At 45.7% G+C, this 27,221-nt stretch overlaps 2 protein-coding genes across 2 annotated transcripts in view; one reads left to right on the top strand and one right to left on the bottom strand.

Annotated features, from left to right (window-relative positions):
- The window catches only part of LOC8042867 (acetylcholinesterase), a 309,154-nt gene that overhangs the window by 95,132 nt on the left and 186,801 nt on the right, over positions 1-27,221 (top strand). The window lies entirely within an intron of this gene.
- The window catches only part of LOC8042865 (gamma-aminobutyric acid type B receptor subunit 2), a 115,271-nt gene that overhangs the window by 46,153 nt on the left and 41,897 nt on the right, over positions 1-27,221 (bottom strand). The window contains exons 8-12 of the mRNA XM_042289620.1: positions 21,547-21,607; positions 17,325-17,414; positions 10,599-10,749; positions 9,565-9,700; positions 1,271-1,387 (exon numbers count right to left, since the gene is read on the bottom strand). Coding sequence (XP_042145554.1) covers positions 1,271-1,387; positions 9,565-9,700; positions 10,599-10,749; positions 17,325-17,414; positions 21,547-21,607 — 555 coding nt within the window. The remainder of the gene's footprint in view (positions 1-1,270; positions 1,388-9,564; positions 9,701-10,598; positions 10,750-17,324; positions 17,415-21,546; positions 21,608-27,221) is intronic.

Genomic DNA, 27,221 nt, shown 5'->3' with positions numbered 1-27,221 from the left:
TTAAAAAAAAAAAAAACGCAAAGCGTACCATAAAAAAAAGTGTAGCCGTTACACCATTTGTCACAGATAAGACACCCCAAAACTTTATTTTGGGGTGTCCTATGTGCGACAAAAGTTGGTGCCTTTACGATAAGCATCAAGCTTATCGTAAAGGCCCCAACCTTTACGATAAGCTTGATGACGGTGGAATATAGCATATTAAACAGCTAACGTACGTATCAAAGACTACAAAAAAAAGCATTAAGGTTTTTGCAGTAGTGCCAAAAAAAAAACTCATTACTTATTTTTGCACTTAGTCACACGTATATGAGCTACTTTAATAAGTTGTACAACTCGCCCCGCTCGTGAAAGTTGGTATCAGCGGTTCAATGTCAGTGCGCTGTACGTCGAACTGAAGCTTTGGGATGTCTTATATGGGGCAAAGGGTGTAAAAATAACCCTTTATTTTCCTGTGTGGACGGAGCTTTCCTTTGAGAAGGCAAGTGTGTTCTGCAGATCTAAGGTTGCAGCTAAAGTCTTTGGGTACAACCAACAATGGCACTTTCTTTTATGCATCCTGGGGCCCTAATCTACACGGCGGGTTCAAGAAGGACCAAAAAATCGGGACATTGCAGCAGGCAGCGATGCCCCAGTTTCTTGGTCCCTCTTGACCCCGCCATGTAGATTAGGGTCCCTGCACGTTGTTTCAACTGTACCGTGGGCCACAGCGTATGCTACGAGCCATAACTATACAGGCCAACTCATTGCCTGTAAACAGGCCCTTGTCCACGAAAGCCGTGGCCACTACGCATGCGTAAGAAGCCGTTTTTTTTAAAGCAAACCATCTGCGCATGCGCATGTAGTGATATACAATTTCTTGGAAGATAAAATACGCAGCAGAAGCATCGCCTCCAGCGTGAAGAGCCTACCGTCGATATTTAGTGAGCATGCGGAGGCAAAGCATGACGGAAGGCGACCAGGACATGCTGGAGGCGGAACGTCTCCTGCAGATTTTGTGTTGCAGCAGCCTATAGATAGCTTGCACTGGCGTCACACTGGCGGCCAGTCTGGTGGCCTTGCTCATGAGCGCGAACGTTCTCTGCAGCGAACATTTCACACCTCCGAATGTGTCTCACTCCGCAAGAACAAGTGGGATTGACCACCAGCATGGTGCGATGGCGTCACGTGCAAGCAGTGTATAGTTGCAAGTATGCGAAGTATTACGAACTAGTCAAGTAAATCGGGAGCGACGACCGTCACCGAAGTTTGGTTCCCCGAACCCTTGATGTACCTTGTTCTTGATGATGCCACTGGAAGCCCGGATGAAGATGTGATGCACCCGGTAGGTCTTGATAAAAATGGCCCCGAAGGCAAGCGAGAACCCTCCAGAGAGGAGGAAGGCCCGAACCTGGCAGAGGGGCGAGGAAGAAAAAGAGACACAGTTAGTTGACTTGGCCGTAAAGCGTGGGCTCGTGAACAGGGCGTCGAACCGGAACCGAACCGAAAATCGGAACGGAACCGTTATTTATAGCCGAACGGGAACTGAACCGAACCGAGATCTTCGCCGCCATTTTAAAACTTAATCGGAACTAAACAGAAAAAAAAAACGGTATTCGGTTCAAGTCGGTTCTAAGTAATTTTTGTTCTTTTTGTTTCTACTACAAAATTAATTATTGAAAATAAAAAATGTGCAGCTGTTTTCTTTGTATTGATCAAATCGTCATATACAGAATTGAAATGTATAAGAAATAATGGGTATTCGTGGCGCTTTTGTATTGCCATTATGAATAATCATGTGCCCCGTGGTCACATGACATCATGGCGTCAAGACATGCTTGTTGTCAAGTAATGTCACCTCTCCTGACTCCGTGACGTCACGTGAGTCACTGCGTACAGTCGATTTATGTTAAGAACGTCACCAGATTTATTAACGTAGTTGACACCGTGACGTAAAATGACGTCACGACTTTGTACCGAGATTCACGTGACACCGTTACGTACGCGATTTTCATGACCTCAAGTCGAGTGCTCGGGTTCATGACAATCAGCATCGTCAAAAATTCGGGTAACGTCTCATGTTCAATCAAAGATGGCAATAGCCCATTTCCAAAAATCCCTGAAGCTCACACCATTCTCTATGCTTTGGCAACCCCAGCGCATGACAATGATAAACACTGACAATATATAATTAGCGTGAGATCATGTGGCTGCTTGTTCTAATTGCAAGTAGAGGAGGAAAAAGATGTTTCCTTTATTTTTTTTTCTGCGTCGTCTATTGTGCGGAGGGGAAAACTAATGGATTTTTTTTTGCAAGTTATCAACGTTAGGCATTACTCAGCGGCGTTTACTGAAAGTCCGAAAATGGTTGCACGACCCATTTTACATGTTTACACATCAATGAGGAACCCAAACATGTTTTCGATGTTGCTGAACTGCCTCAGAAAGTCGTCCCCGAGAAGAGAAGTATTGAAAGGACTAAACGTGACTTATTAATCCCACGTTACATAGAACTAGTAATGTGCACGGGAGGCATGCCTCTAAAAAAATATTGTAGTGGCCTCAGAAGGACAGCCCAACATCGGCAGCCGCTTTCAGTCACAGGAGTGTCGTTCTTAAGTTCTTCCACAAGTTTCGATCACCTTTATATTTTGTTTATAGCCTCACAGTTAGGTGCAAAACAAAAGCCACGGAAGATTAACGTTAACAAGTAGCCAAATATAATTGCCGAATTAACACCCCCAGACGGAGGAGGCAGTCCTTCAGAAATGAAAAGTATTCTCTAAAAAAGCAACGAAAAAAAATTCAAAATAAGGAGGGGTAGGGGGGAGGGTTAATCCTAGAAACACACTATGTTGTAAAGGCCGGTTCCTCTGCCCCGCGTCTTCGGCACGCACCAGAAAGCGTAGCCCCGGAGTCTATTTTTTGCAAAAACTCTCTTGCCAGAAAGCGCGTTTCCGTGGTGCTAGAGGCTCGCGCCGTTCCTCACAACGCTGCACCAAGAAGATTAATATGCACCTCTAAGATATATAGACGCTTTCAGGCAGCTGAGCATGGGCGCCGCCATAACCGACCTTCAGTTTTGGTTTCCACTTATTCCGTTCGCTTCACTTCATCATTGCCACAGTAGGACAGGTTATTGCCACTTCAGGTGCTACTGTGTCCTTCTCCTTAGCATAGGCCTTTGCGAAAGCTCGTCAACGCCCGCTTCATCGACTTGGCCTCTAAGTAAGACAAGAGAGGGTCGGCAATGGCGGCTGAATCTGGCGCGTGTTTAACGCGAAACTTCTGCAGCTTGCATTTTGCACCCCCGGATTGGACGTTCTCACCAAGGACCAATCGCAATGACCACCAGCATATAGTGTGATGACGTCACGTGCATGCCATGTTAAAGGGGCGACGCAATGATTTTTGTATTTTGCGCGAATAACGCTTAGAACGGATCCCTGACGTTAATGACCTGTGGAATACCCGTTCGTTTTTCACCACACAGAATCGAAGTCGCAGAAAAAAATAAAGAAAAACGAGCAGAGTTCACCCCCTCAACTCGCAGCCAGAACAAGCGGCCGCGTGATCTGGAGCCGATTACATGGCGCCAATGTTGATCCTAGCCACGCGCTGGGGTTGGCAGGGCACAGGAAACGCGCTGAGTTCCAGACATTGTTATGGTTTGGCGGTTGTCGTCATTGCCGCGATTGGACACCGTACACTACCCGAATGCTTCTCGAGCTATCGATTATCACGAGCCCAAATCGAATGTCCACGCCATGCTCGGGTCCAATCTATGAGCCGCATTAAAATATCGTCACTCGGCGGTACTGCTACCACCCACCTACGTCATCAGGTTTGGCGAGGGAAAGATTGAATGAAAACACTCGGTTTTGTCCTCGAAATTACAGCCACACAAAGGAGTTTCTTAGTCAGTGGCGTTGCGTGCGAATATCCTTGAGTCCCACTAGTGACAGTAAGCTCGTGTAAAATGAAAAACATTCCAATTGAATATCGTTGCACCGCCCCTTTAAACAGTTCAGCTTTCTGGTGAAATGCGATGCTCGTAACACTTGCAATAGATGTTCCAATTGTAAAGTTATGCTGTACACTCTTAGAAATACGGGATGTATAGGGGTACACTCCTTCCCCCATATGTAAGACTCCGAAACTACATTTGGCCGTTCAGACCACTGACGTCGAGCTGGCGGTGCCAACTTTTACGAGCGGCTTAATAGCTGCTGAATATTACGTACTAAATAGTTAATGTGCGTATCAAAGACTAAAAACAAAACAAAAATAAAACACTGAAGCTTTGCAGCAGGGCCAAGAGATCTTTGACTGTTTTACTGTATCTTTTAATGCGTACTGTGCATTAGCTATTTTAATATGTTGTATCGCTCGACTATCAAGCCGCTCTTCAAATTTGGTATCGTCGGTTCGACGTCTGTGGACTGAACGTCGAATTGTTGTTTTGGGATGTTACATCTGGGACAAGGGGTGTACCCCCTATACACCCCCTATCTCTTAGAGTGTATATAGAGCAGTTTCGCGATGATGTACGGCAGCCTAAATAAATGTTAGAGCGCACGACTGATAAAGCGCAGAGTTGTAAGGTCAGGACCCAAAACAAGCTAATGCCCGTAAAACCGAACATAACATTAGCCTCCCGAGGCAGTATTTTGTGAAGAAGTTTTGAGCGCATTCAAGCTGATGCCCAAATGTGATTTATTTTTTGATTCTGAGAATCTTCGTCTGTCCTTCGCGACATTTAAGTACAATTAGGGATATCAGTGCACGCATCTAAATGTATTACTTTTTGCAGTAAGGCGTTGTGTATAGGATTATTTAGAAAAATACAATTTATTAGTTTCGTATTTTGGCACATTTTATACATTTGCTTTCCGATCTATCACGTGAGTACAAAGTCCTTTTTGACATGCCCTGCAACCCGGTGTTTCACACTGCCAAACAGCAAACAAAAAAAGTTTTTGCGGGCTGAACAGCTGGCGTATTTTCGAGTATCGTCCTCCCGTGTCGGCCTCAAACGGCGATGTGAACGTCATAGAGTCAAATTGATTGACGAAAAACATATTTAATTACTCAGTGATGCTCTGCAAGTCTTTTCCGGCGTTTGTATCCTTGATAGGCACGTGTATGAGTGATTTGGGAGAGCCTGGAGAAAAGTTATGATTTTGACGCTAATTTAAATATTTATGCTTTCCTGACACATATATAACTTCTCAAACTAATAGAAGTCAGTTATTGCCTCTTTTATCTGAGGAACAGAAATTTTGTGGGCTGGACAAAAAAAACTGAAAGCCGTTTACAATTCCCTGTAACGCCGGTTAGAGCGCAGCTCTTGAGGAGGAAGATGGAAGCGTACTGAGGGATAGTTGACTCCTTGAGGTCACGTGACCTCAAGGGGGTCACGTGACTTCAGGGGGTCACGTGACCTAAGGGGTCACGTGACCTCATGGGGTCAAGTGACCTCAGGGGGTCACGTGGCCTGAAGGGGTCACATGACCTTAGGGGGGTCACGTGACCTCAGGGGGTCACGTGACCTCGGGGGGTTCACGTGACCCCCAGAAGTCACGTGACTTCAGGGGGTCACGTGACCTCAAGAAGGCCACGTGACTTCTTGGGGTCACGTGACCTCGGGGGGTCACGTGACCTAGGGGTGTCACGTGACCTAGGGGTGTCACGTGACCTGGGTGGGTCCTCGGGTGGTCACGTGACCTAGGGGTGTCACGTGACCCGGTGGGTCACGTGACCCCCTTAGGTCACGCGCCCTCCAGAAGTCACGTGACTTCAGGGGGTCACGTGACCTAAGGGGGTCACGTGACCTTGGGGGGTCACGTGACCTCGCGGTTACGCCGACGGCGACGGCGACGCCGACGCCGCTCAAGCCGGAAACGGGCCCCAAAGAGCTGCGCTCTAAAACAAGGTACGGGGGCGCGTGGCGGAACTATGACGATTATGTCGACTAGAGCATGCCATACTATTTTGCACTATTTAAAAAAAAAATCATCAATTAGCGAGGGTAAGGAAGCTTATGTGCAAATTGAATTGACCGGCATCTTGTCAAGAACAAGCCCCAGCAGCCAGGATCTGCCAATTTATCCTGTATAAGAAAATGTTCACTTGGCTAAGCGCTATCTTATGCCAGATTCGACCCGAGTATAAGATGCTTATAGACTACAGTGAAAATTTTCGATCACTCCTTTCTGCGTGAGTCTTCTCCTGCATCACGATGCTGAGTGTAAAAATGTTGGTTAGGAAAAGAGGCGTTGTGATTTCCGCTCAATGTTTCTATAAAGGTAGACTGAAATGGCTTGTCCTAAAACTTTCGTGACATTTTGAAAATGTTATTGCATGTAGCCCAGTTGTGTCGGCATCATATATATACATATTGTTAAACGTATTTAGTAAACCTTAGTTCACGATATATATGGCGACATTTGGGGCCCATTTCATGATTTTATGCACTGTAATAAATAATTAGCTCAAGGGCACAACTACGATTCAACTTTTGATACTGCGATGCAAACTTGTACCAATTATGGTACCTTAGGCGACCTACCATACTTTGTGACAAACGTTTGATTCAGGTAAAATAAATGTGACCCTTGTAATCAAATGGATGTTGGGTCGTATAGTCACGAGGTTTTGTATGTTACTCTAAATTTTTTTTTTTACTGTTGCGTCGAGATTAAATAACGGAATTCCATTATTTTGGTACCTGAGAATTAAAGGGGATTGTATGAACGATAAAAAAAAAAACTATATATAGTTAATCGTTTCCCGCCGGAAATAGTCCCTATTGCCAAAACTGCGCGGAAAATGTATTCTCAATTCAGCGGTTCAAACCAGCTTGAACCGGTTTGAACCGTTATTTTGGCTCCCCGGAATTGAACCGAAAGCCGTGAACCCGAACCCGAACCGAACCGATACAAATTTCGGTTTGACACCTTGCTCGTGCATACGGGTGTGTGTGTGTGTGCGTAAAAAGAAAAACCACAAAAAGGGAGAAAGAAAAAAGAAAGTGGAGAAGGGACAATTGCAGGCTACGACGGTGATCCGTCAACTCGCAGAGGACAGCGAGTGACAGAATGTCGCTCACGGCGAGAATCGAAGCTATGACAGACTCTTGCGCCCACTCTGCCGTCTATGCTTGGCTTCACCTCGCGATGGACCACAGAAGACGCTACGAGTCATCTTAGCCAGTCCAGTGTCGTGTGAGTGTCACGTGACATCGAGGAGGGGCGGGGCGGCGAAGTTACGCTCGAATGCCCACAGCGCGTCGCTGTTGTGTATTAGGTGAGTAAGCACAAACAGTGAATACAAGATATGCGTATAGACTATAAAACGCGAAGTGATGAAAGGTGCACCTCATGCTTTTCAAGGTACGAAGCGCCACGATGTTCTGTTCTCACTGGCGTGACGTTTAAAAAAAACACAAATCAAGGTGTCATGCTATTAAAAAAAAAAAAAAAAGGCGTTGTGACATTAATGTTCCTGCAGTTGCGTGTCAAAACGAGTGCCCAGTTTGTTTCTTAAGTTTGAGCAACGACTCTGGCGGACAAAATCCAATATTTTTCGGTCGCGTTTCGGCTGTGCGTCATACGCTCTCTCAATGGACGGATGGATGGATGGATACCGCTGAATCCTTTAAATCGGGCGGCGGCTTGCGCCACCTAGACAAAGTTTCTAATTCAAATGAACTAATCTCCGATTAAGTTCGCAACCAATCGAGAAGGGCAAAATATTCTGATATCGTTGCTAAGTACAAACCTTCATCTACAATTCTCCACGAAACTTCATCGCAAGTGTGAGAACCGACATTTACGACGCCGGTCCGATAGCCTCTGCTTGATGATCCCCGCTTCCCCAGCGTCTATTTTTTTTCGTCGCTGTCTTTAAAGCTCAAAGCCTTCACTGAATGATTGAAAATAAAAATAACTCCAACCAATCCCTTAAAACTAGGGGCCAACACTGAAAAAAGCCCGTGCGTCTACTTTCCCGCACATCACTCGGAGAGCCAATCACCGCAACTTACAGAGGCAGCTCAGCGAATGACAACGCCGAAACATGTGTTTAGACAAAAAAACAAAAAAAAAAAAAAAAAAACGCAGTCCGAGTTGTGCAGTTGGAACATTAAGCAATGTAAAACGTCACGCTTGCATAGCTTAATGTCACAACTCGGACTGTGTTCTTTTTTTTTTTTTTGTCGAAACATATATGTTTCGGTATCGTCATTCGCTGAGCTGCCTCCGTAAGCTGCGGTGATTGGCTCTCCGAGTGTTGTGCGGGAAAGTAAACGCACGGTTTTTTTTTTTTTTTGTAGAGTGGCAACCTTTCAAAGCCGACTTGGTTGCTCTTCAGGGACGGCTATAATCCTTTGAAGAGGAGCAACCTTTTCTACGGTTGTGGCTATGTTTTCTTTTTCGTCGTCATGTGGCGTAGAGCGTTTATGTATACCGATGGTAAAGCGCCCAGGGATCAATTGATGTTGCCTGGTGTATTTTGAATGTGCCACGATTCAATAAAAAATCTCTACCGGGGGTCACTCTTGAAGTGAAGTTTTAGGGATTGATTGGAGTTCCGTTTATTTTCAAAGTTTTTGCCCAACCAGACAGATATCTGTCGAATGTTTATCTTCACCAAATCAGTATCGCCTTGAACAACTGCAGGGTGATGCCCTTTACAGCAAAGGATGAAGTGTTCAGCCGTCTCTTTTTCTTCCCCACGTTCCCCACACACCGTATCTATGTCCTGTCAAGTTACTCGCGCTCCAAGGGAGCAGAATTTCATTGGTTGATATACATTTTCGGAAAATAACAAGCACAAAATAACAGCATAAAAAGCAATCTTATCGTTTAGATAAGACATTGAAAGTACGAGCTGCTGTTTTCTGTTGTTGGTAAGGAACAATTATTTTTAGTTTTTTCATACACTTTGTTATTGTGCGTACATGCACGCTTGTAAACTACCTCGAGTTGTGCGTTATTAAACTCTGCAGCGCAACTTTCTGCTCAATACAAGCATTCGTCGCCACGGGATGGCGCCACAGCCCTACCAACCGAAGATCGCCGGCGGAGTGGAGGTACATGGTGGTTAACGGGATAGTGAACCAAAATTTTGATTTCAGAAAAACAATGCAGTAGATGTAGGCGGGACGCTACAATCCCTGCAACACTACTCGTAAGGCGATATCTCGAATGGACGGCAGTATTTTTGGAAAAAGAAGATCGAGATTGAACCAGGCCGACGAGGTGCGTGACGTCAAGATATCTCGTTTCCTCCTCTCTTCGCTTCGCCCCCTCAAGGCGACGAGGCGGAGAAGACGCGAAGCCGTTCCCTCTCCTTTTCGGAGAAACATGACGTAAACATATCTGTCAAATGCGGCTCTTTTTTTTTTTTTAAATACGGTCATCTATTCGAGATATCGCTGTATGAGTGATGTTTTGGTGTTTGTAGCATCCCGTTGCACGCTTTTGCAGCGTATTTTGTGGAATCCAGATTTCGGTTCAGCATCCCTTTAAGGACGTGCTCGCGCACTTGGGCCGAGAGCAGCAGGCCAAGGGACTTTAGGCTCACCGTGCAGAAGACGGCGAAGTGCGTGTCGCTGCCCAGCGTCTCGTGGTCAAGCCCCAGAAGGACGATGGCCAGGTACACCAGCAGGCACCCCACCACCGTCATGTTGTTCAGCTGCGGACTGGACAGCTTGATGTACCTGAGGGCCGTGGTATAAGTTTCGGCCGGTACAAACCAACCCGAATTTCGGGTCACGGAAACCGCGAAGTCTTTGCTACTTCCGCTACCCGTTAAAGGAGGAAAATACGCGATTCAGTTTGGACGGTTTAGACAACCAGCAGGTTGAAATGTTTTTTGTTTTTTTTCGTCACCCGTACCGGATATGCCTACCAGGTGGCTGGAGATGAGAGTACGCGAAACCCTAGCGGAAGCCGCCAAACGTCACCTGTGACGTCACACGACCCGCAAGAACTTTACGGCTTCTGGTACTCGCAAATATGTTACCTGGAACAGGACTCCGACTGGAGTGTCTACTGCGTCCAAAAAAATGTTCCCTCAATTTCCGTATGATGGCGTCATAGAGTTCACGTCACGCAGACGCCGGTTGCGATCCTGGCGGTGTTAACAGCAGCGGTGGTTGACGTGGCGGAAGCCTGTTCTGCTGCAGGTCGCTTTCCAGCTGGACAGACCACGGAAGCTTTGGCGGCCAGGAGTTGGGACGACGCGACGACAGCGACACTCGCGTTCGATCGCGTTTCTTGCCGCAGTTTCTGCGACCAACCACCAGGATTGTGACGTTCGATAGCGTAAAATTCTGGCATTTTGTGACGTAATTTCTTGCCACATCGGGACCAATCTAGATGCACGGGCGGAATATAGGACGCCGAACGCACCAATCGGAGACGGGCTCCCATACTCGCAACCCGGAATCCGGTCTGGATTAGACCGAGCTTTCACGGCAAACAAAAGTATAGAAGGTCGTCGACTTCGTGATGACAAACGTAAAGCGATTGACAGAGACGATAGGATCGTAGGCGAGTTGCGCTGACGCAAATATGCGATCGCGAGATTGAGAGAGGCGTAGATCGATGTCGTACTTGCGTTTGCGGTAGAAGAGGTTGAAGGCCAGAAAGACGACGGCCAAGACCATTCCGAAGACGGCCAGCACAGACACGGAAACGAAGACACTTCGCTGGATCGTCGCCACGCTCAGCTTGACAATACGTCGAGCCACGGGGGGCTCTCCGTCTGGGTCGGTTCGCAAACAAAAGAAAGCAGAAAGAAATAAAGGCACCTCCTGACAACATGAGCAGATGGAAACACCATATCTGATATTTGTGCCTGCGGTCGCAGAAGAATCGCAATTCGTTTAGAGACTGCGTCTTAAACTTCGCGTCTGTACATAACACATTACGTCTATCTACTAGTTACTTTTTTAATAACGAAGTAACGAGTTAGGCAGTTTTCGACATCAGGAACGAGTAACGTATCTTCGTTACTATGCGATAGATTAACCAGTAAAGGTTTTTAGTTATTTGTGGAGAGGATCGTGTATGACGCAAGCTACCCTATTTGGTATTCACACCTGCTCGCGTCTGACTTACGGCAAAAAAGCGGCAACAAAAAAAAGTGGCCCATGAATACGCCAGAAGAATCTAAGCCTTATTAACGACATAAAATATTGGAACGCGGCTTCTGCTTAAAAAAAACCGACATATTCAGAGTAACGATACAGTTAACTCGTTATTTCTGAGCTGAAGTAGGGTGATTTCAGATAAGATCGACCAAAGGGTATGGTCGACATTTTTAAATCAACTGATGTTTTTATATGACATTGTCTAGTGTGTGGTATAAACGAATCCACACTTAGTTTTGGCCAGAAAAAAAATTTGGAGACAAGAAAAATCGTAAGGCTGGGAGAGGTGGACAGTTGCAATAACGCGCACTGATCGAGGGGGCAAGTTTGAAAGTGAATAATTAAAACAATAAAATTAGGAAAATTTTAAAACTTTTTACAAACAAACTATGGGTAAAACTTGCTTGTAATATAAGGTAATAATATTTATTAAAAATTTATTTAGTTTTCTAAAAATTGCCAAACATGCCTGCTCGAACGACAAATGGCAAACTTTGGAAATCTGTATCTCATGAAATAATTTAATCATTATTACATAACTTGCAGACATTATTTCACTAATATATGGCTATTATTGAAAAAATAAATAAGGTATCTGAGTGACACAATAGTTACAATATATTTAGGCAAACATGGGAAAAAAATCAAACAAAGAAAAATTCCAATGCGAATAAAAAAAAAAAAAACACCACCTTCGATTTTTTTAAAATTTGGGTACCCTGTTATACTCTATTTCGGCATTCATTTCTATTAAAACATGTTGCATCATTGCACTGTGAAAGAAGAAACAACTCCCCAAAGTAGGGTCTTTTTTCAAAGCCTACACTTAGCAGTGTCCTATACAAGAAGTGACTCTGAGTTCCAGTTTCATGAAGCTTGCACAAATCTTTTATATACATTTATTAAGATGAGGTCATTGATAAAAAGAGCGATCGGTCACACAGTAAAAGGGAGGAGAAACTATATACAGCATTTTACATAAGCGTACAAAGTGGTATCATATTAGAGACTAATGATTTGAGAAAAGATGATGCAGTGTGAAGTTGTACCTTCCGGTATATTTTACATCTAGAGTAAAATAAATAACTTTACTTCCACACACAAAAACAAAGATATAATAGTAAGATATTTAGGTTGGCTGTGTATTTACGATTACAAACAATTTCAGGTGACGGATGCCATAGTGCCTAACTGGAGCAGCTTCGATGCTCTCGGTGTATGAATGAATCGTGGCAAGCCGATATATTTTATCCTGCTCGAGGATAACATTTTGGGATTTTTTTTATAGTGATCAGATAAAAATTATTAGTAACCACCAACAAAAACAGTAGGTTAAATACCCCGTGAAGAAAAATGTGATAAATAAGATGTCCCTGCATTCAAAATGAGCAGTCCTTGGGAAATCAAATTCGGCACTTTACGCTAAGGTTTTCCTCGCTGTACCCATTTAATAAAGTTGCTTCCAAGCAGATCCGACTGTCCGTGCTACATATACGTCACAGGTCCCTTCTGTTGATGACTTGCTGAGCCGCCACGCGTGCCAAGACTGAATGCCAGGGAAGGCGCGCACCGTCAGCCACTCTTCTTTTTTTTGTTCACGATACCGAACAACCTCATTTTCGTCCAGATATACAAGATGCACGCCTTTCAGTTTCTTTGATAGAACGCTCACCATTGTCCTGGCCGTCTGAATTGCGCTTACTGAACGTTCTCTCAGGTTGTTCAGCGTGGCCTGCTGCTTCACGAGTCCGCCAACTCCGTCACATGCATTTTTCCCATGTCCAGATGCAGAAAATAACCAATCGTCCTTTGCAAATTGGTGAAGCTGGTAGCGATTCTTGAAATGACTGGCGGCGCCGTCACTTACGTACGTCACGTACGAGTATACCGCAACGTTGTCTTCAACCCACTCCTTCACTTTTTCTAGAGCCAAGCAAGCGTGAGCGGCGTCGTGACACAGGTCCTCACTGATGATGGCAAAGCTGTTTGTAGATTTTCTTGTCGTCACTACACATGTAAATATCGAAACTTGTTTTTTTTCCAGTGATATGCTTGCACTTCGTCAGGAAGCACGATGGTCCAGTTTTCAGCAAAGTCAAAATGAAAGACAATGCTCCCGCGTTGCATGCACTGTTTTTCATCGTAGATCGCTTTACCTTGCGTTTGCCGGATATGGTTGTGAAGTACCCAACTTCCAACCGTCACTTGGATGACTTTTAGGAAAGTCTCAGGTTCCAAAGTTTTTTTCACAAGGTCGCCGGACTCCCATGTTGCAAGCACAATCTCTTCATCCTCCGGGATATCAAGTTCCTGGAGTGTAAGAAACTGGCCTTTTGGGCAGTGATCACAGTCTCCTTGAAGGCACAGTTCTGTTGCTGGGTCGCACAGAAATGCCGAGTTCATTTCACCAGTGTTGAATGTTGAGCCTGTAACGTTCTCTAGAGCGGCAATACAAAGATAATAATTGGCGCAGCGCACACAAACGCACACTTCCTGGTGTGGAATACATTGGACCCATCTAGGGCGCAACGAATAAAATTTCGTTAGCCCAACGCCAGAATCGGGATGCTTGTCTTTGTATATACGGAAGGCCTCTCGTATTGAGCGTGTCATGAAGCGCTTTGGCACGAACGTTTTCTCTCCGTTGAGCATGACAGAGATGACGTCCTTTTGGTTGGGACTTTGGCGCGAACATTGTAGCTCGTCTTTCGTGAAGTACTCCAGGGCAGCAGACAGGTTCTCAGGGCTCACCTTGCACCTCGTGTAAGGATCCGGCTCATACCACACGCCATGCTTTTCCTTGAGTTTTCGGGATTTACTGATGAGGTACATTGAGGCCTGTGGAATCATCTTTTGAACCTCATTCTTCGTCAGTGTTGACGGCAGGAATGTAAGCAGTTGACAACGTTCCCGGAGAGAGGTGGCGGTTTCAAAGGCCTGCCGAAAGTTGTCCACCCACTCAGTGCATGTGGGGGGCATGTTGGTTCGGACGACCCCGATGGTGCGTCCCTGTCGTACGCAATACGTAGCCTTGAGCGTATATTCTTGACAGCAACCTGCTCCAGTTCTGTCTGCTTTCTCTTGACATAGGCAGGCCTGTCCCGACTTCTTACGACGCTTGGTTGTCTCAGCGGCGACACATCTGTAGGTAGTATGCTGCGATTTAGATCTTCAATTGCTTCTTCAGCTGGCACAAATATGTCAGGGCACTGCTCTGAGCTTCACATCGAGATCTCCTTAGTGATGTGCATGAAGCAATGGTAGCACAGGTAGTCCGTCGCACTCACTTTGGTGGAACAGTCAGGCGGAAGAATTTGCTTCAACGAGTTTAGGTCCAACTCGCCAACACTTCGAAAATTCCGGTGCTTTGGTATAGTCTTTTTGTGTTTGCAAAAGTAATCTGCACAAAACACTCGTTCGGAGCTCCAGGACGTCTTCATAATGTATACATAAATAATAGAAATTAAACCCCAACTGATGGTATATAATTGCCAAGTGAAAGAACTACTGGGTGCACAAGTGACAAGTCCGAGGCTGAGGAGCTCACTCACTGCAAACGTACATTTGAAAAGAGAGGTCACAACTGAGGCTGTCGGCAAAGCTTGATCCACGTCAAAGGAAGAAAGAGGGAAAGTCTCCAGACAAAAAACATTGTGGTCAGCGGCCTTCGAAAAAGACTTTCCGGAATCGCACTGTCGTCCCTCCACGCGCTGATATGAAAGCACCCGAGCTTCTACCACGTGGTTCATGACACAGCCTGAGCCATGTCGGCGACCGGTTCGCGAGGGGTTGGCGGTGGGGTTACGTTGATGGTCACTCGGATTAGCCCTTGCTGTACTGAGCTACCGCCTGCAGTGCCTTATCGCCGGCTGGTGTCAACAACGAGAACACACACACCCTGTCTACTCCAAAACTACAAGCGTTCACCGCACACGCGTCGCCGCCGCTTTTAAGCTTTTGTGAAATTGCTTTCTTTTGCCGCGGAGAACCGCCTTATCTTAACTACGCGCCTGAAATCCTTCCAGGCGGGCGTACACAATATCAAGCGTTTTGAGAAATGCCCGTGGAGTAGAACTATGGGAAAATTCGGAGCCCGCGATGTCGATATCGTCGCCGTTGTGTTAGTACGCCGTCGCGTACTGCAGTCCCCCGTTGGGGGAGGGGGGGGGGGGGGTCTTACTACGATAACATGGCGACAGCGTTTACACTCTATGTATTTACGCGAGGCTCGAGTATTTGGGGATAATGCTGCCGGTTGGTGTGCCCCTTTGTGCCTGATATTATCGCCCGTGACGCCAGCGAGTGAGATGGCGACAGGCATGACTGCTCAGTAAACAGGCGTCGGCGGCCATGTTTTGCTGGTTGAAGCGAACCCCCTTGTCCTTGACAGCGAGCGGGGAAATGCGAAAAAAAAAAAATTGTATCGGCCGTTTTGCCAGAACTAGCGACGAGTGTCGTCTGCGGTTTCCGGCAACTATTTTGCCATAATCGTGAGCTTAGCGAGGAAATGATTTTTGCTAGCCACAGAACACTACCACGCAGAAAGGGAATGCTTGAACATGTTTTTGTTCTGGATATATGTCAGGGATATATATGAGAGAAAGAGAGAGAGAGAGATGAAGGTAGAGCGGAAGAGGGAATAGCATATAGTGTCGCAGGAGAATAAAGTAAACAAAGTTCCTAGTGGCCGATGGCTGCATGATCTTTTCTCGGATCACTAGTCCGTAATATGATACCTCTTTGTACACAGTAGTTTCTCCTTAATTTAAGTGTGTGAACGATTTCTTTAGTTATCATTGGCCTCATCTGAATAAAAATATATAAAAGATGTGTGTTGGTTTCATGAAACTGGAACTCAGAGTCAGTTCTTGTATAAAACACTGCTAAGTGTAGGCTTTGAAAAAGGACCCTACTTTGGGGAGTTGTATCTTCTTTCTCAATAAAATGATGCAACATGTTCTTAATGGAAATGAATGCCGAAATAGAGTATAACAGGTTACCTAAATTTAAAAAAAAATCGAGGGTGGTGTTTTTTTTTATTCGCATCGGAATTTTTCTTTGTTTGATTTTTTTTCCATGTTTGACTAAATATATCCTAACTATTGTATCACACAGATACCTTAGTTATTTTTTAAATATTAGCTATATATTAGTAGAATAATATCTGCAAATTATATCATAATGATTAAATTATTTCATGAGATACAGACCTCCAAAGTTTGCCATTTGTCGTTCGAGCAGGCATGTTTGTCAATTTTTAGAAAAATAAATAAATTTTAAATAAATAGGATTACTTTATATTACAAGCAAGCTATACCCATAGTTTGCGCCTAAAACGTGTTAGAGTTCTCCTAATGTTATCGCTTTAGTTATTCACTCTCAAACGGGCCCCCTCCATCAGTGCGCGTTAATGCAACTGTCCACCACCTCATGCCTTACGATTTTTCCTGTCCCCAAGTATTTTTTCTAGTCAAAACTAAGTTTGGATTCGTTCATACCAGACACTAGACAATAACATATAAAAACATCAGTTGATTTGAAAATGTCGACTAGCCATCCTTTGGTCGATCTTATCTGAAATCACCCAGTAACGAATTCATTTTGAATCTAGAGTCGAACGACTTAACTAACTTAACGAAGTACGGCATTCGTTACGACTAACGTACTTAGTTAATTTTTGAGCGAGAAACGAGAACGGTATTTAGTCACTTTTTCGGTTACATTTCTCCTGAACATCTACAGAAACTGGCAGTTTAGCAAGAGACGGATGCTGGATTCTTCTAGCTAACATTATCCACGATAGTATGCCCTTCACTGGGCAGCATCCTAAATGCCCTCTAAATCAAGTCTCTAGAAAAAAAACCGGAAAACTTCGCGTTTAGTTTAGAAGATTAAGTCATCTTCCTAAATCCATCCTTCCGTCCGTTTTATAGTTGACTATTTGGTTTTCTTTAAGCACTGTTTAAACGTTTATACTGTGTGCTTTCTTTTGTTTTACATTGAACGATCAATGTGCGGCCTTGTCATCGCTGCATGGATGTCAGCTGCCGTACTGCCACTTTCTGTCTAAACCACTGTCTCCACACAACAAGCGCCGGTCAGCCTTTCGGTGCATTGGCATTTACTACATTGAATTGGATTTTGTCTATTCAAAGTTATGACCCTTCTCTATTGTTTCCCTACTCACCTTGCCACTCAATGGGATAGCATCGGAAGCAGTTTATGTTCAACGTTCCCGAGTCTGGAATGTAGAGGGCCACCTTCCGCAATACCCCGCCTGCAGCCGGGGAGAGGAGGTTAGTGCTCACGTAGCCGTGACACGCCTTCAGCCACGTTCTAAACGTGAATTCCACTGGTCATTTTGGAGCGCGCCGGGATCGACTTTTCTGGAGCGCGCCTAATTTACCGGACGATCGTGATCGAGACGGACGTGTTCCACTCGTTGTTTTGGATCACTTCACGTTCCAGATCTCGGTCTTGATTTGATAAATGACGCTGCGTCGATTTCAGCGGATTCGACCGGAAGCCAGCCTGGCCAGCCCTCGGCGCGCACACGTGACTTCCTTTCTTCCCGGCCATCTCGCCAGGGCGCTTATAGCTGCTTCCTCACGGGGTAAAACTATGGGGCGAATCCGGGCCGCTTGGTTGGCCTTTTTTGACGCACATCACAAATGCGCGCGCGCGCCGCCGGCGTGTTAAAATGGGCGCCAGTGTTTCACGCGTACACAGATGTCGCCTCGAGAGATTTAGACGCTTTTAGCGCTCCACCTTGCGGTGTTGGGGGTTGTATTCGCCGCCAAAACTAGCCTCCTTTTATTTATCGTGAAATGTCGTCAGCTGCGCCCATCGTGTCGCCATACACTATCGCCGCGAAGATCCCGGAGGAGTGGTTCCATGGGGATCCGGAGGCGCAGCGACTCCGTTCAGATCGCGTGCTCCATCTCGGGTCCGGTCTACTGATCCCGGTGAGCTCCATAACGACCTGTGGAATTCGCCATAAGTTTGGCGTGTCAGCGCTGTTCAGAGTAAAAGGTTGTTTGCGGAGATTCCTGTGATCTCCCTTCGCCGATGGCTGTGATAACGGCCGCGGGTCGGAACGCTCGGCCTCCTTCGTCGAGAACTCCGACCTGTTTTTGAAGCCCTTCCCCCTCACTCTTTCCTAGGGGAGCCTCTTCCGTTCCCCCCGCTCGGACGCGGTCAGTCACGACCGACAGGCGAGGAGGTTTCGCCTCTTCTTTTCCAGCTTTTGGGAAAGAGACTCGTTCAGAAGCCGCGACAGGAATTCGGACGTGTTATCGGGGACCTCCCGGGTGCTTCCCCGATCTTGACTCTTCGGAACCCCGTGGACGGAGACATTATACAGTTATATTAGGGATGTGTCTAAAAAACGCTCTTCTGTCCTTACTCTGGTACACGTGTCTTCTGCTATATTCGAGAGAGAAGCAAGGTAGGGATCATCAAGACCGACAAAGTTTTTTTGTTTTTGTTTTTTCGATCCGACAAGCGATTAGGTAGCCTAAACGTCGTTAATATTGTCGCGGGGATGCGGAACGGCGCTACTAGGTTTGGCGTCAACTTTGAGGTCGCCGTTGCTTCTAAAATAACCCTTTGGATACTCTATCAGTACCTGTATTATTAGCTAAACAAAGAACAGATCGCTCCAAGTATAACCTCGTGCCTACAAGTCCTATGGTTGAAGGGATAACCCTTCAACTCGCAGCCAGAACAATTGCGGCTACGCAATCTGGAGCCGATTACATGGCGCCAATGTTGATCATAGCCACGCGCTGGGGTTGGCGAAGCACAGGACACGCGCTGAGCTTCAAACATTGTTATGGTTCGGCTATTGTCGTCATTGCAGCTATTCCACACGGGCCACTGCCCGAACGCTTCTCGAGCTATCGATTATCATGAGCCCAAATCGAGTGCGCACGCAATGCTCGGGTTCAACCTATGAGTCGCATTCAAACATCGTCACTGGGGGATACTGCGATCTCCCAGCTGTCATCAAGTTTTGCGAAAAAAAATATTAAAAAACAAGAAAAGAACGCTTGTTCTTGTCCCTGAAATGACACCGCAACAAAGGAGGTTGGTGTTGAGTCGTTTACCCGCAGTCTCGGTTTTTTTTCAACCATGTGCAATGTACACCAGCTCGTTTGCGCCGTTACATTTTGTTCATGAGGTTGGTTCTTGGTCGGTTGCATTGCGTGCGAGTATAATTGAGTCCCACTAGTGCCAGCAAGCTCGTGTAAAGTGAAAAACATTCCAAGCGAGTATCGTTACACGGCCCCTTTTAGGATGAGACAGAGTATAGGCTGCATTAACATGGACTACATTTACATGAATGCGATCGTACCGCATCGAATCTTGATTTCACTATTTTGATTGGACGTAGATGAGTAGAAGAGAAAGAAGTGGAGAGACATGCTGCGTGTGATTGGTCCCTGCTGGATTCGACGATCGCAATCATGTAAACGCGGCCATGGACAAAGATGTCACTGCGCAGAAGGCAAGCATTGGACAGGTGTAAAGGGACGGTTTAGATATTTTTCTTTATGTTTTACACAGTTTAGATACGGAATATCGGTAGATGATCACTGTGCGCAAATTCATATAAATAGAACGTTTTCAGTTCCCCGAAGAGGGCGCACGTTCCTTTCAGAAGAGGTGAACATAATGGATGATCGGTATCAAACGTATACCGACGTACGGCGCTCCGCCCAGTAGCAAGCAAAATCGGCTACCGCTAGAGTAAACAATGCTTTACACAGAAGAAGAGCAAAGACATCTGATCCCTTTCCCAGGAAAACAAAAGAATAAACACCGTAAACAAAAATAAAACATTAACTAGAACAAAACAAGACGAGCGAGTGCGGAGAACGATATTTCAAGTCGGTCGGGTCATCATAGAGCAGACTCGTAATGAAAGCACGCAAACCAGATACCTAAGGCAGATTTCGATTCGGCAACACACGCTCAAAATCGACCACGCAAAGAGTTAAAATACCAAAACATAAAGGTGATTCTATCGATTCTACGCAGAAGGATGGCGGGAAAGGAAAGGGAGAGAGCACCAGCGCGATCAAGTTTATTTCTCCCTTAATGAGAAACAGGGGCACGCCATCATCTCAAGTATTGAGAGGACTGTTTGCCGTCGGTACGGCTGCCGCACTTAATAAGTGCAGGATGAGTGTGGGGCTTATAATGAACTTGATGCGTTTTGATTATCATCTTTTGCCTTTCGCGGTACTTATTTTAGATGTTGATCTTTTCTTCTTTTTTTTTTTTTTTGATCGCCAGTTTTGTTAAGAGAGGACGGAGCACGTGAGCTTGGACACAAGTAAACGGGTGTATATGTGTTCTTCGTGCAGCCACTGTCGCGCGAGGCTGGTTAGAGAATGCAGGTATGGTTAGCCGTATACTGTAGCGAACGCTAATAAGCAACGGTTCCGAGCAACGATGCTTGAGCCAATTTGAAAGCGTAAAATGTTTGTCGCTGCAATTATCTGAAGCTTCCTAGCTGAAATCGCGGAAAAGTGCTTTCCATCCTTCAGAGATATTAAGAGTCCGCGACAGAACGAATCGATATCACCTGAGCTGGTGCCGCATTGAAAGCTGAGGAAGTCGCATTTCCGAATTCCAACGACCGCCAATTACGTGCGCGCTCTTCACGAAGCACAAAAATGGCGGCGCCGCAAGATAATCGGAAAATGAAGTGCCGATACTTTAAGCGTAGCTTGACCGGTGGCTTCAGTGGAGACAAAGATCTCGACATCCAGTCTTATGGTACAATTCGCCGGTGGACTTGCTGTTGTTATGAGCGCACAAGCGCGAGCTTTGGCCTCTTCCGATCGCCTCTTGCACTTTCAAGGTCACCATCGCGTGTTCCCATAACTAAACGATGTCTAAACCTGCATTGCCGCATCGCGAAAACAGTACGAAGAGGAGAAAATATGACGGCGTCGCTTATCACATACAATGTATTTATCAAAAAACAATTCCATCACTCATAAAAAACAAAACAAAAATCGAGATGGTGCAGTTGCGTTCCGTCGGCACTCGCTGGACAAGGGATAGTTGACGACTGTACACGCAGCCCTCGAGAAATTAAAACCACTCTCGGGGCGCTGGCTGCTCGCAGGATTTCGATGAAACGAAGAATTTAGCCGCGGGGTAACACTGCTTATACATCCTACAAAATACAGTCTGCATAAAGGTTCGAATGCAAATCACCACGAGTTCCGTGCTTCGAATGCCGCACGGCAACAAGTTCCAGGAGAAACTAGGCACGCTGCATTCGAACCACGGATATCGCGGTGACTGATGTCTGCATAGCTGCCTTTTGTGTAATGTATGCGTAGTGTGACCCCGGCTTTTAGTGAGCGGAGAAGGGTGCACAAACCACGTACCTTGATTTTGTTGGAATTCGGTGATGCCGACGCGGTCGCTGCCGAAGAACGACAGAGGCCCCTGCATGAAGAATTTTGGTAACCACCTCAGTTTGAACCGAATGTCCGTGTGACATTCGATCACCGCTACTTGAGTTACTAGTGAGAGCTTAACAGAGGCGGGGCGTGGTGAGTCCCAGTCGCTCCCCAGCCAATGGTATTGCCGTATTAGTCGATAAGAATGAACGTCAAACGGCGAAGAGCCAATCACGAAACAAAGAAAGCATTCCTTAAACTGTCGGTGATTGCAGCGTTATATTCGGGCGAAATTTCGGTTTTCTGCCGTGATAATTTATTTAGGAGGTCCGAAAAATAGGCAAATCGCATTTCCCTGATTGGACCCTGCCAATTTATGTACGGCGCGAACACCCGGAGAGTAAACTCTAAAGTAGTTGAACAAACCTACACTTTCGATAATTTTTTATACTATCCAGTCAATGGTTACAATGAATAATTTCACGACAGGGTTTATTGTTTGTCGATGGTTTTACGGTGCTTTTCAGGTCGTTCCTTGATAATTAATACTAGTTTCACGATACTTGCTGGGGGAACTTTTGAGTTCCTTTGTAGTTTCTCAACATTAATTTCCATATCATTGCCATAAGCCGTTATCAATGCAAGCAAAAAAGCGCCGAAAAAATACAGGGACACAGACGAAGGGAAACAGGACAAGGCGCACTCTCAACTGATGTTTATTGAAAAATTCACACGTTATATAGCCACACACACACACACACAAAAAAAAGAATCATTTCTTTTCTATCTACTCAGCCCGCGTTTCAAAAATTCAAACTCATTTGTAGATAAGGATACCGACGTGTCACTTATACAATTCTTGTCTCTGGTCCTAATTGCATACGCCTCGTGTAATTCCCGCGACACTTTATCTTTGTATCTAGCCAAAATCTTGGTGTCATTGAAGGCCGGGGTGCAAGAGCATCTATTGCAATGAATTGCAAGGTGCCCCGAAGGCGTCGCATCGGCTTTATGTGCAAAGAAAAGGCGTTTGCATCGGGTCCAGTGTTGCACCTGTTTTGTGTGACATTTTTCTAGGCAGCTGTGGAAAAAACATCGCTTTGAACATTTCGAACGATGACAATGTGAAGATCTTCAGATACGTCGACGATTTCCTCATCCTTAGCCGCTCGGCGGGGCCCCCTTGCAGTGAAGTCTCTCAGTTGCTAGACGTGTTTAAATTGTGTTGCTCCGGTTTGACATTCACGCATGAGTTACAAAAAGAAAGCAAACTGCAATTCTTGGACCTCGAGCTGTCGTTTTTTGGGGACCATGTTTGTTGGAAGTACGCGCCTCGAACTAGGAAGGGCATCCTTCCTTTTGATTCCGCCCACTCGAAGGTAGTGAAAAGGGGCATAGCCAGTTCGTGCCGGGGGGCTTCTCTCAGAAAGTCATGTTTGCACAGTGCGCAAGGCAGCTTCGAGGGTCAGATAGAACGCCTGCAGAGGGCTGGTTTTCCGTTGAGAGCTTTGGTTGAAGTGGCAGAAAGCTTAATCAAAAAGATTAAAGGTAATCGGAAATCAAACAGCGATAGACCGACCACGAGGCCTGTTGTCATTCCATATATGCACAATGTAACGCACAATCTGAAAAAGGTAGCCCAGCGCTACAATGTACCGGTAGCTTTTTCAGCACCCAATAAGATGGCGCGACTTTGTCGCCAGATCAATTCACCACAGCCATCTTCAGATCCCTGCACTACCAAACATCGAAATAAGTACGTTGAATGTGCCACTGGCGTCGTCTATGAAATCCCCATGACGTGTGGGATGACATACGTGGGCCAGACGGGCAGGTGCGTTAATGATCGCACCCGAGAGCACGCTGCCTCTACAAGAACGACGCCTTCGGGGCACCTTGCAATTCATTGCAATAGATGCTCTTGCACCCCGGCCTTCAATGACACCAAGATTTTGGCTAGATACAAAGATAAAGTGTCGCGGGAATTACACGAGGCGTATGCAATTAGGACCAGAGACAAGAATTGTATAAGTGACACGTCGGTATCCTTATCTACAAATGAGTTTGAATTTTTGAAACGCGGGCTGAGTAGATAGAAAAGAAATGATTCTTTTTTTTGTGTGTGTGTGTGTGTGGCTATATAACGTGTGAATTTTTCAATAAACATCAGTTGAGAGTGCGCCTTGTCCTGTTTCCCTTCGTCTGTGTCCCTGTATTTTTTCGGCGCTTTTTTGCTTGCAATGAACCAACTGGCCCAAATCTCCACTTTACTGCGTTATCAATGGTATTATGATTGTTGAGTATAATTTTATATTGATAGTTTTACGCTGGTCGACTCTCTATATACTGTCGACAGTTTCCCGATAGTATACTGTTGCCATCTTTACTATATTGGATTATTGGCGGTACTATCAACAGATTTGTACTATGAATAGTTAGGTATGATTTGCACTATCGGTAGTTGTGGTACTAGACATATTACCAGTAGCCGTGGCCGGCATCGTTCTATTTGAAAACGTTGCATTGCAGAGTGTGATCTGATAAGTGTGCCGATAATAATCCTTGGAGAAGGGGAACAAGGGAGACAACGGACAGACACATATGTCCAAACACAACTAGGTGACTAATGCGCGACTGAAAAACAAATCCGCCTGGTCCCAGGGGGAGATCCAAAGGGGGGGGGGGGGGGGGGGGGAAGCGACGGCTCGGCCGCCCCCCCCCCTTTCCCAAATACAGTCGACCCCCCCCCCCCCCTTCCCCCTTCTCGGAGGGCACTTCGACATGGGTGGACCTCCCGGTGCACAGAAAGAATGGAAGAATAGTATTCTTAGAAATGTTACCGCCGCCCCCCCCCCCCCCCCCGCCCCCCAAAACGGAGTTCTGGATCCGCCCCTGCCTGGTCCTGGTGTCAAACCAGGGACCTCTCCATTTCCCATGGAGTGATCTACCAACTGAGCTAACCAGGAGTTAGACGCCAATTGAGCAAACGGGTTTTAACAGCTCCCACGAGTCTCACATCAACAAGAGTGAACTTCCTGCATTTTAAGGTTATGATGATAATGCAAAGGTGCAAGCGAGCTGGACAAGAATAACGATAATTCACGGAGAAAGAAAACAAGAGGGACAAAGGACAAACCCAAATCTCCAAACACGACTACGTGACTGGTGCGCGATCGGAAAAAAAATCTCCCTTGTCCAGCTCGCCTGTACCTTTACATTAATTGCATTTTTATCATGGCCTTAAAACACAAGCCGTTCACCCTTGCTGGTGTTAGACTGATGGCAGCTGTTAAAACCCATTTGCTCTACGTACGTCACACTCTTGGTTAGCTCAGTTGGTTAGCGCCACTGGAAATGGAGAGGTCCATGGTTCGATACTAGGACAAAGCGTATTTTGTTTTAGTCGCGCACTAGTCACTTAGCTGTGTTTGGAGATTTGTGTTTGTCATTTGTCCCCGTTGTTCCCCTTCCCCAGGGATTATCATCGTTATTCTTGTCCAGCTCACTTGCACCTATGCATTAATTGCATTATCATGATAAGTGTGGCCGTGAACTCCTATAGCGTTGTCGAAGACTATAGAGATGGCGCTGGACAAATTAATGATTGCGACTATACGTTCTGTAATGGGCACCATTTCGCTGAACCGAGCCTACGACATACCCACCTCACCCTAATAAATTTCCCCTCTACATTCCGTCTCCTGTAATTCTACTAAAACTCGTTACTGCTACCGCAATACGTTCAGTGATGATGAATAAGTCATCTTAACATCTCCTATTCGTTCGGAAACAACTCTGGAGACCCACTCAGGATCTGCATACATGTCAGTCAGGTATTAGAGCTTAGAGGGCGGTGCGTTTTGTTCGCCAAGGGATGAATGCGATAATCCCAGGTGGTTGGACTAACGTTTGATTCCAGATGGTACCCACGGGACCGTAACCATTCAAGAGAATTTAAGTGGCTGAAAAACCGCCCTCCTGATACTGAGTTCACTGCCCTAATTCCCCAGAGGTATGCCGTAGAAAACGCTTTAAAACGAGATATGAAACTTCATGGTGTAGTCATTAAGGCACCAAAGATATTCAAGACAATCGCTTTTGTGTATCCTTGCTGTAAATATTTTTTCCTGGTTTCTTAACGTCGAAAATTCCGGGCTCAACTGTCTCCGTATTATTACTTTACTCATTATTTTTTTTATTCACTGTCGTTTTTATTTTAATAAAAATATGATTGGAAGTTACAAACTAGACATTAAAAGGAAGTTTTCAAGCACGTCTCTTTATACTTTGAGCACCCCCTGAGCGATAAGTAATATATACGTTTAATTACCTCGTTGTTATTGTAATGCTTGGACGTAAAATGCAAAACGCCCTAGCGTAAATATTATCACCGCATGACACAGATAACAGCCGCCTGGTTTTATATGCTTCGTGCCTAAACATGTTACAGTTGCTACGAGATAAATTAATCTTTTCTAATTTCCTTACTAGCGTAAAAATAATATTTTATATAATTTTCCCTGTAGCCAATTCTCGTTGGCGCCAAAACGCGCAGTCGATGGCATTCGAAGCTCCTAATCACAATATAATTATAGTATTACACCCCACTTTCTCATTCCAGAACTGCGTATTGGACCTGGAGACACTTTCTGCTCGCGTCCAACGTAAACAGGATGCCGAAGGAGGTGGCTTAACAAGTAATTATACGTGAATGTCGTGCTTCGACCTCCGATTCAAGGTCTTTTGTTTGCAAGGCGGCGAATCGGTTTCTTTTTTGTTAGCTCGAACGTTTAAGTTTGTTTTCTCTTTTATCTTTTTGCGCATCAGAGTTAATAGACGCCCCAAGAGTGAGCACAGGACTGCAATGATTAGATTATACTTAATGCCACTAAATAAGCTACGCTCTTAGTGCTCCAAATAATTGTTGCCAATTATCTTAAGCGTTTATCTGAAACCCATAAACAATTATTTTTGTCCTTCAGAAATGTTTAAACAGTCCGCGACAGAGTGAAACGATAAAGCCTGAGCTTCCTGACAGCCTACTGAAGCGCAGGGACCGCACTTCTGCACTAAGCCCCAAAAATGGCGGCGCCCATTAGAGATTATACGGACGGTGTGCCGATACTTTAAGCAAATACTTTACTAGGGGTAGTGCATTCCACTCGTCTCAAATACAATAGCCTTGGCGCGGACAGGTTTTCTAGGCTTGGCGAGAGCCATCTATCGTCGGGGAGGTCTCGGCTATCGATGATATTCATGTTCTACATACCAAATTCATTGTTGTGGAGATGCGCGAGACACGTGCCGCGCGCCACTTCTAAGAATAACACGGCGTCTAAACTCTAGCTCACTGGTGCGCTAAATACTTTGCTGCGCTGTGCCGCCATGACCTTCCAAGGGTCGCACGTTCCACCGTGCATCGACGCACCTTGCGCTACTTTTGAAACATGAAGGGGCTTTAGGTGAAATCAGAGACGACACCGCCGCGGCCGCCGCCGCGGCCGCCGCGACCATCCACGTGCACTTGCCGAATCCAGCCGTCAGGGCTGGATTCGGCGCTGTAGGCGTTCTGTCTAATGCAAATGAGCAGAGTGGAATATATTCCCCTTAGTAAAGTATTTGCTTTAAGCTCAGTCAATACTCCGCTCGCCCTTAAGTTG

The sequence above is a fragment of the Ixodes scapularis genome, unplaced genomic scaffold (assembly GCF_016920785.2).
Source record: "Ixodes scapularis isolate PalLabHiFi unplaced genomic scaffold, ASM1692078v2 PGA_scaffold13__105_contigs__length_92229423, whole genome shotgun sequence".
In the NCBI taxonomy this organism is placed as follows: Eukaryota; Metazoa; Arthropoda; class Arachnida; order Ixodida; family Ixodidae; genus Ixodes; species Ixodes scapularis.
Note: the sequence above shows the minus strand (reverse complement) of the source record. Positions and strands in the feature narration are given on the sequence as shown.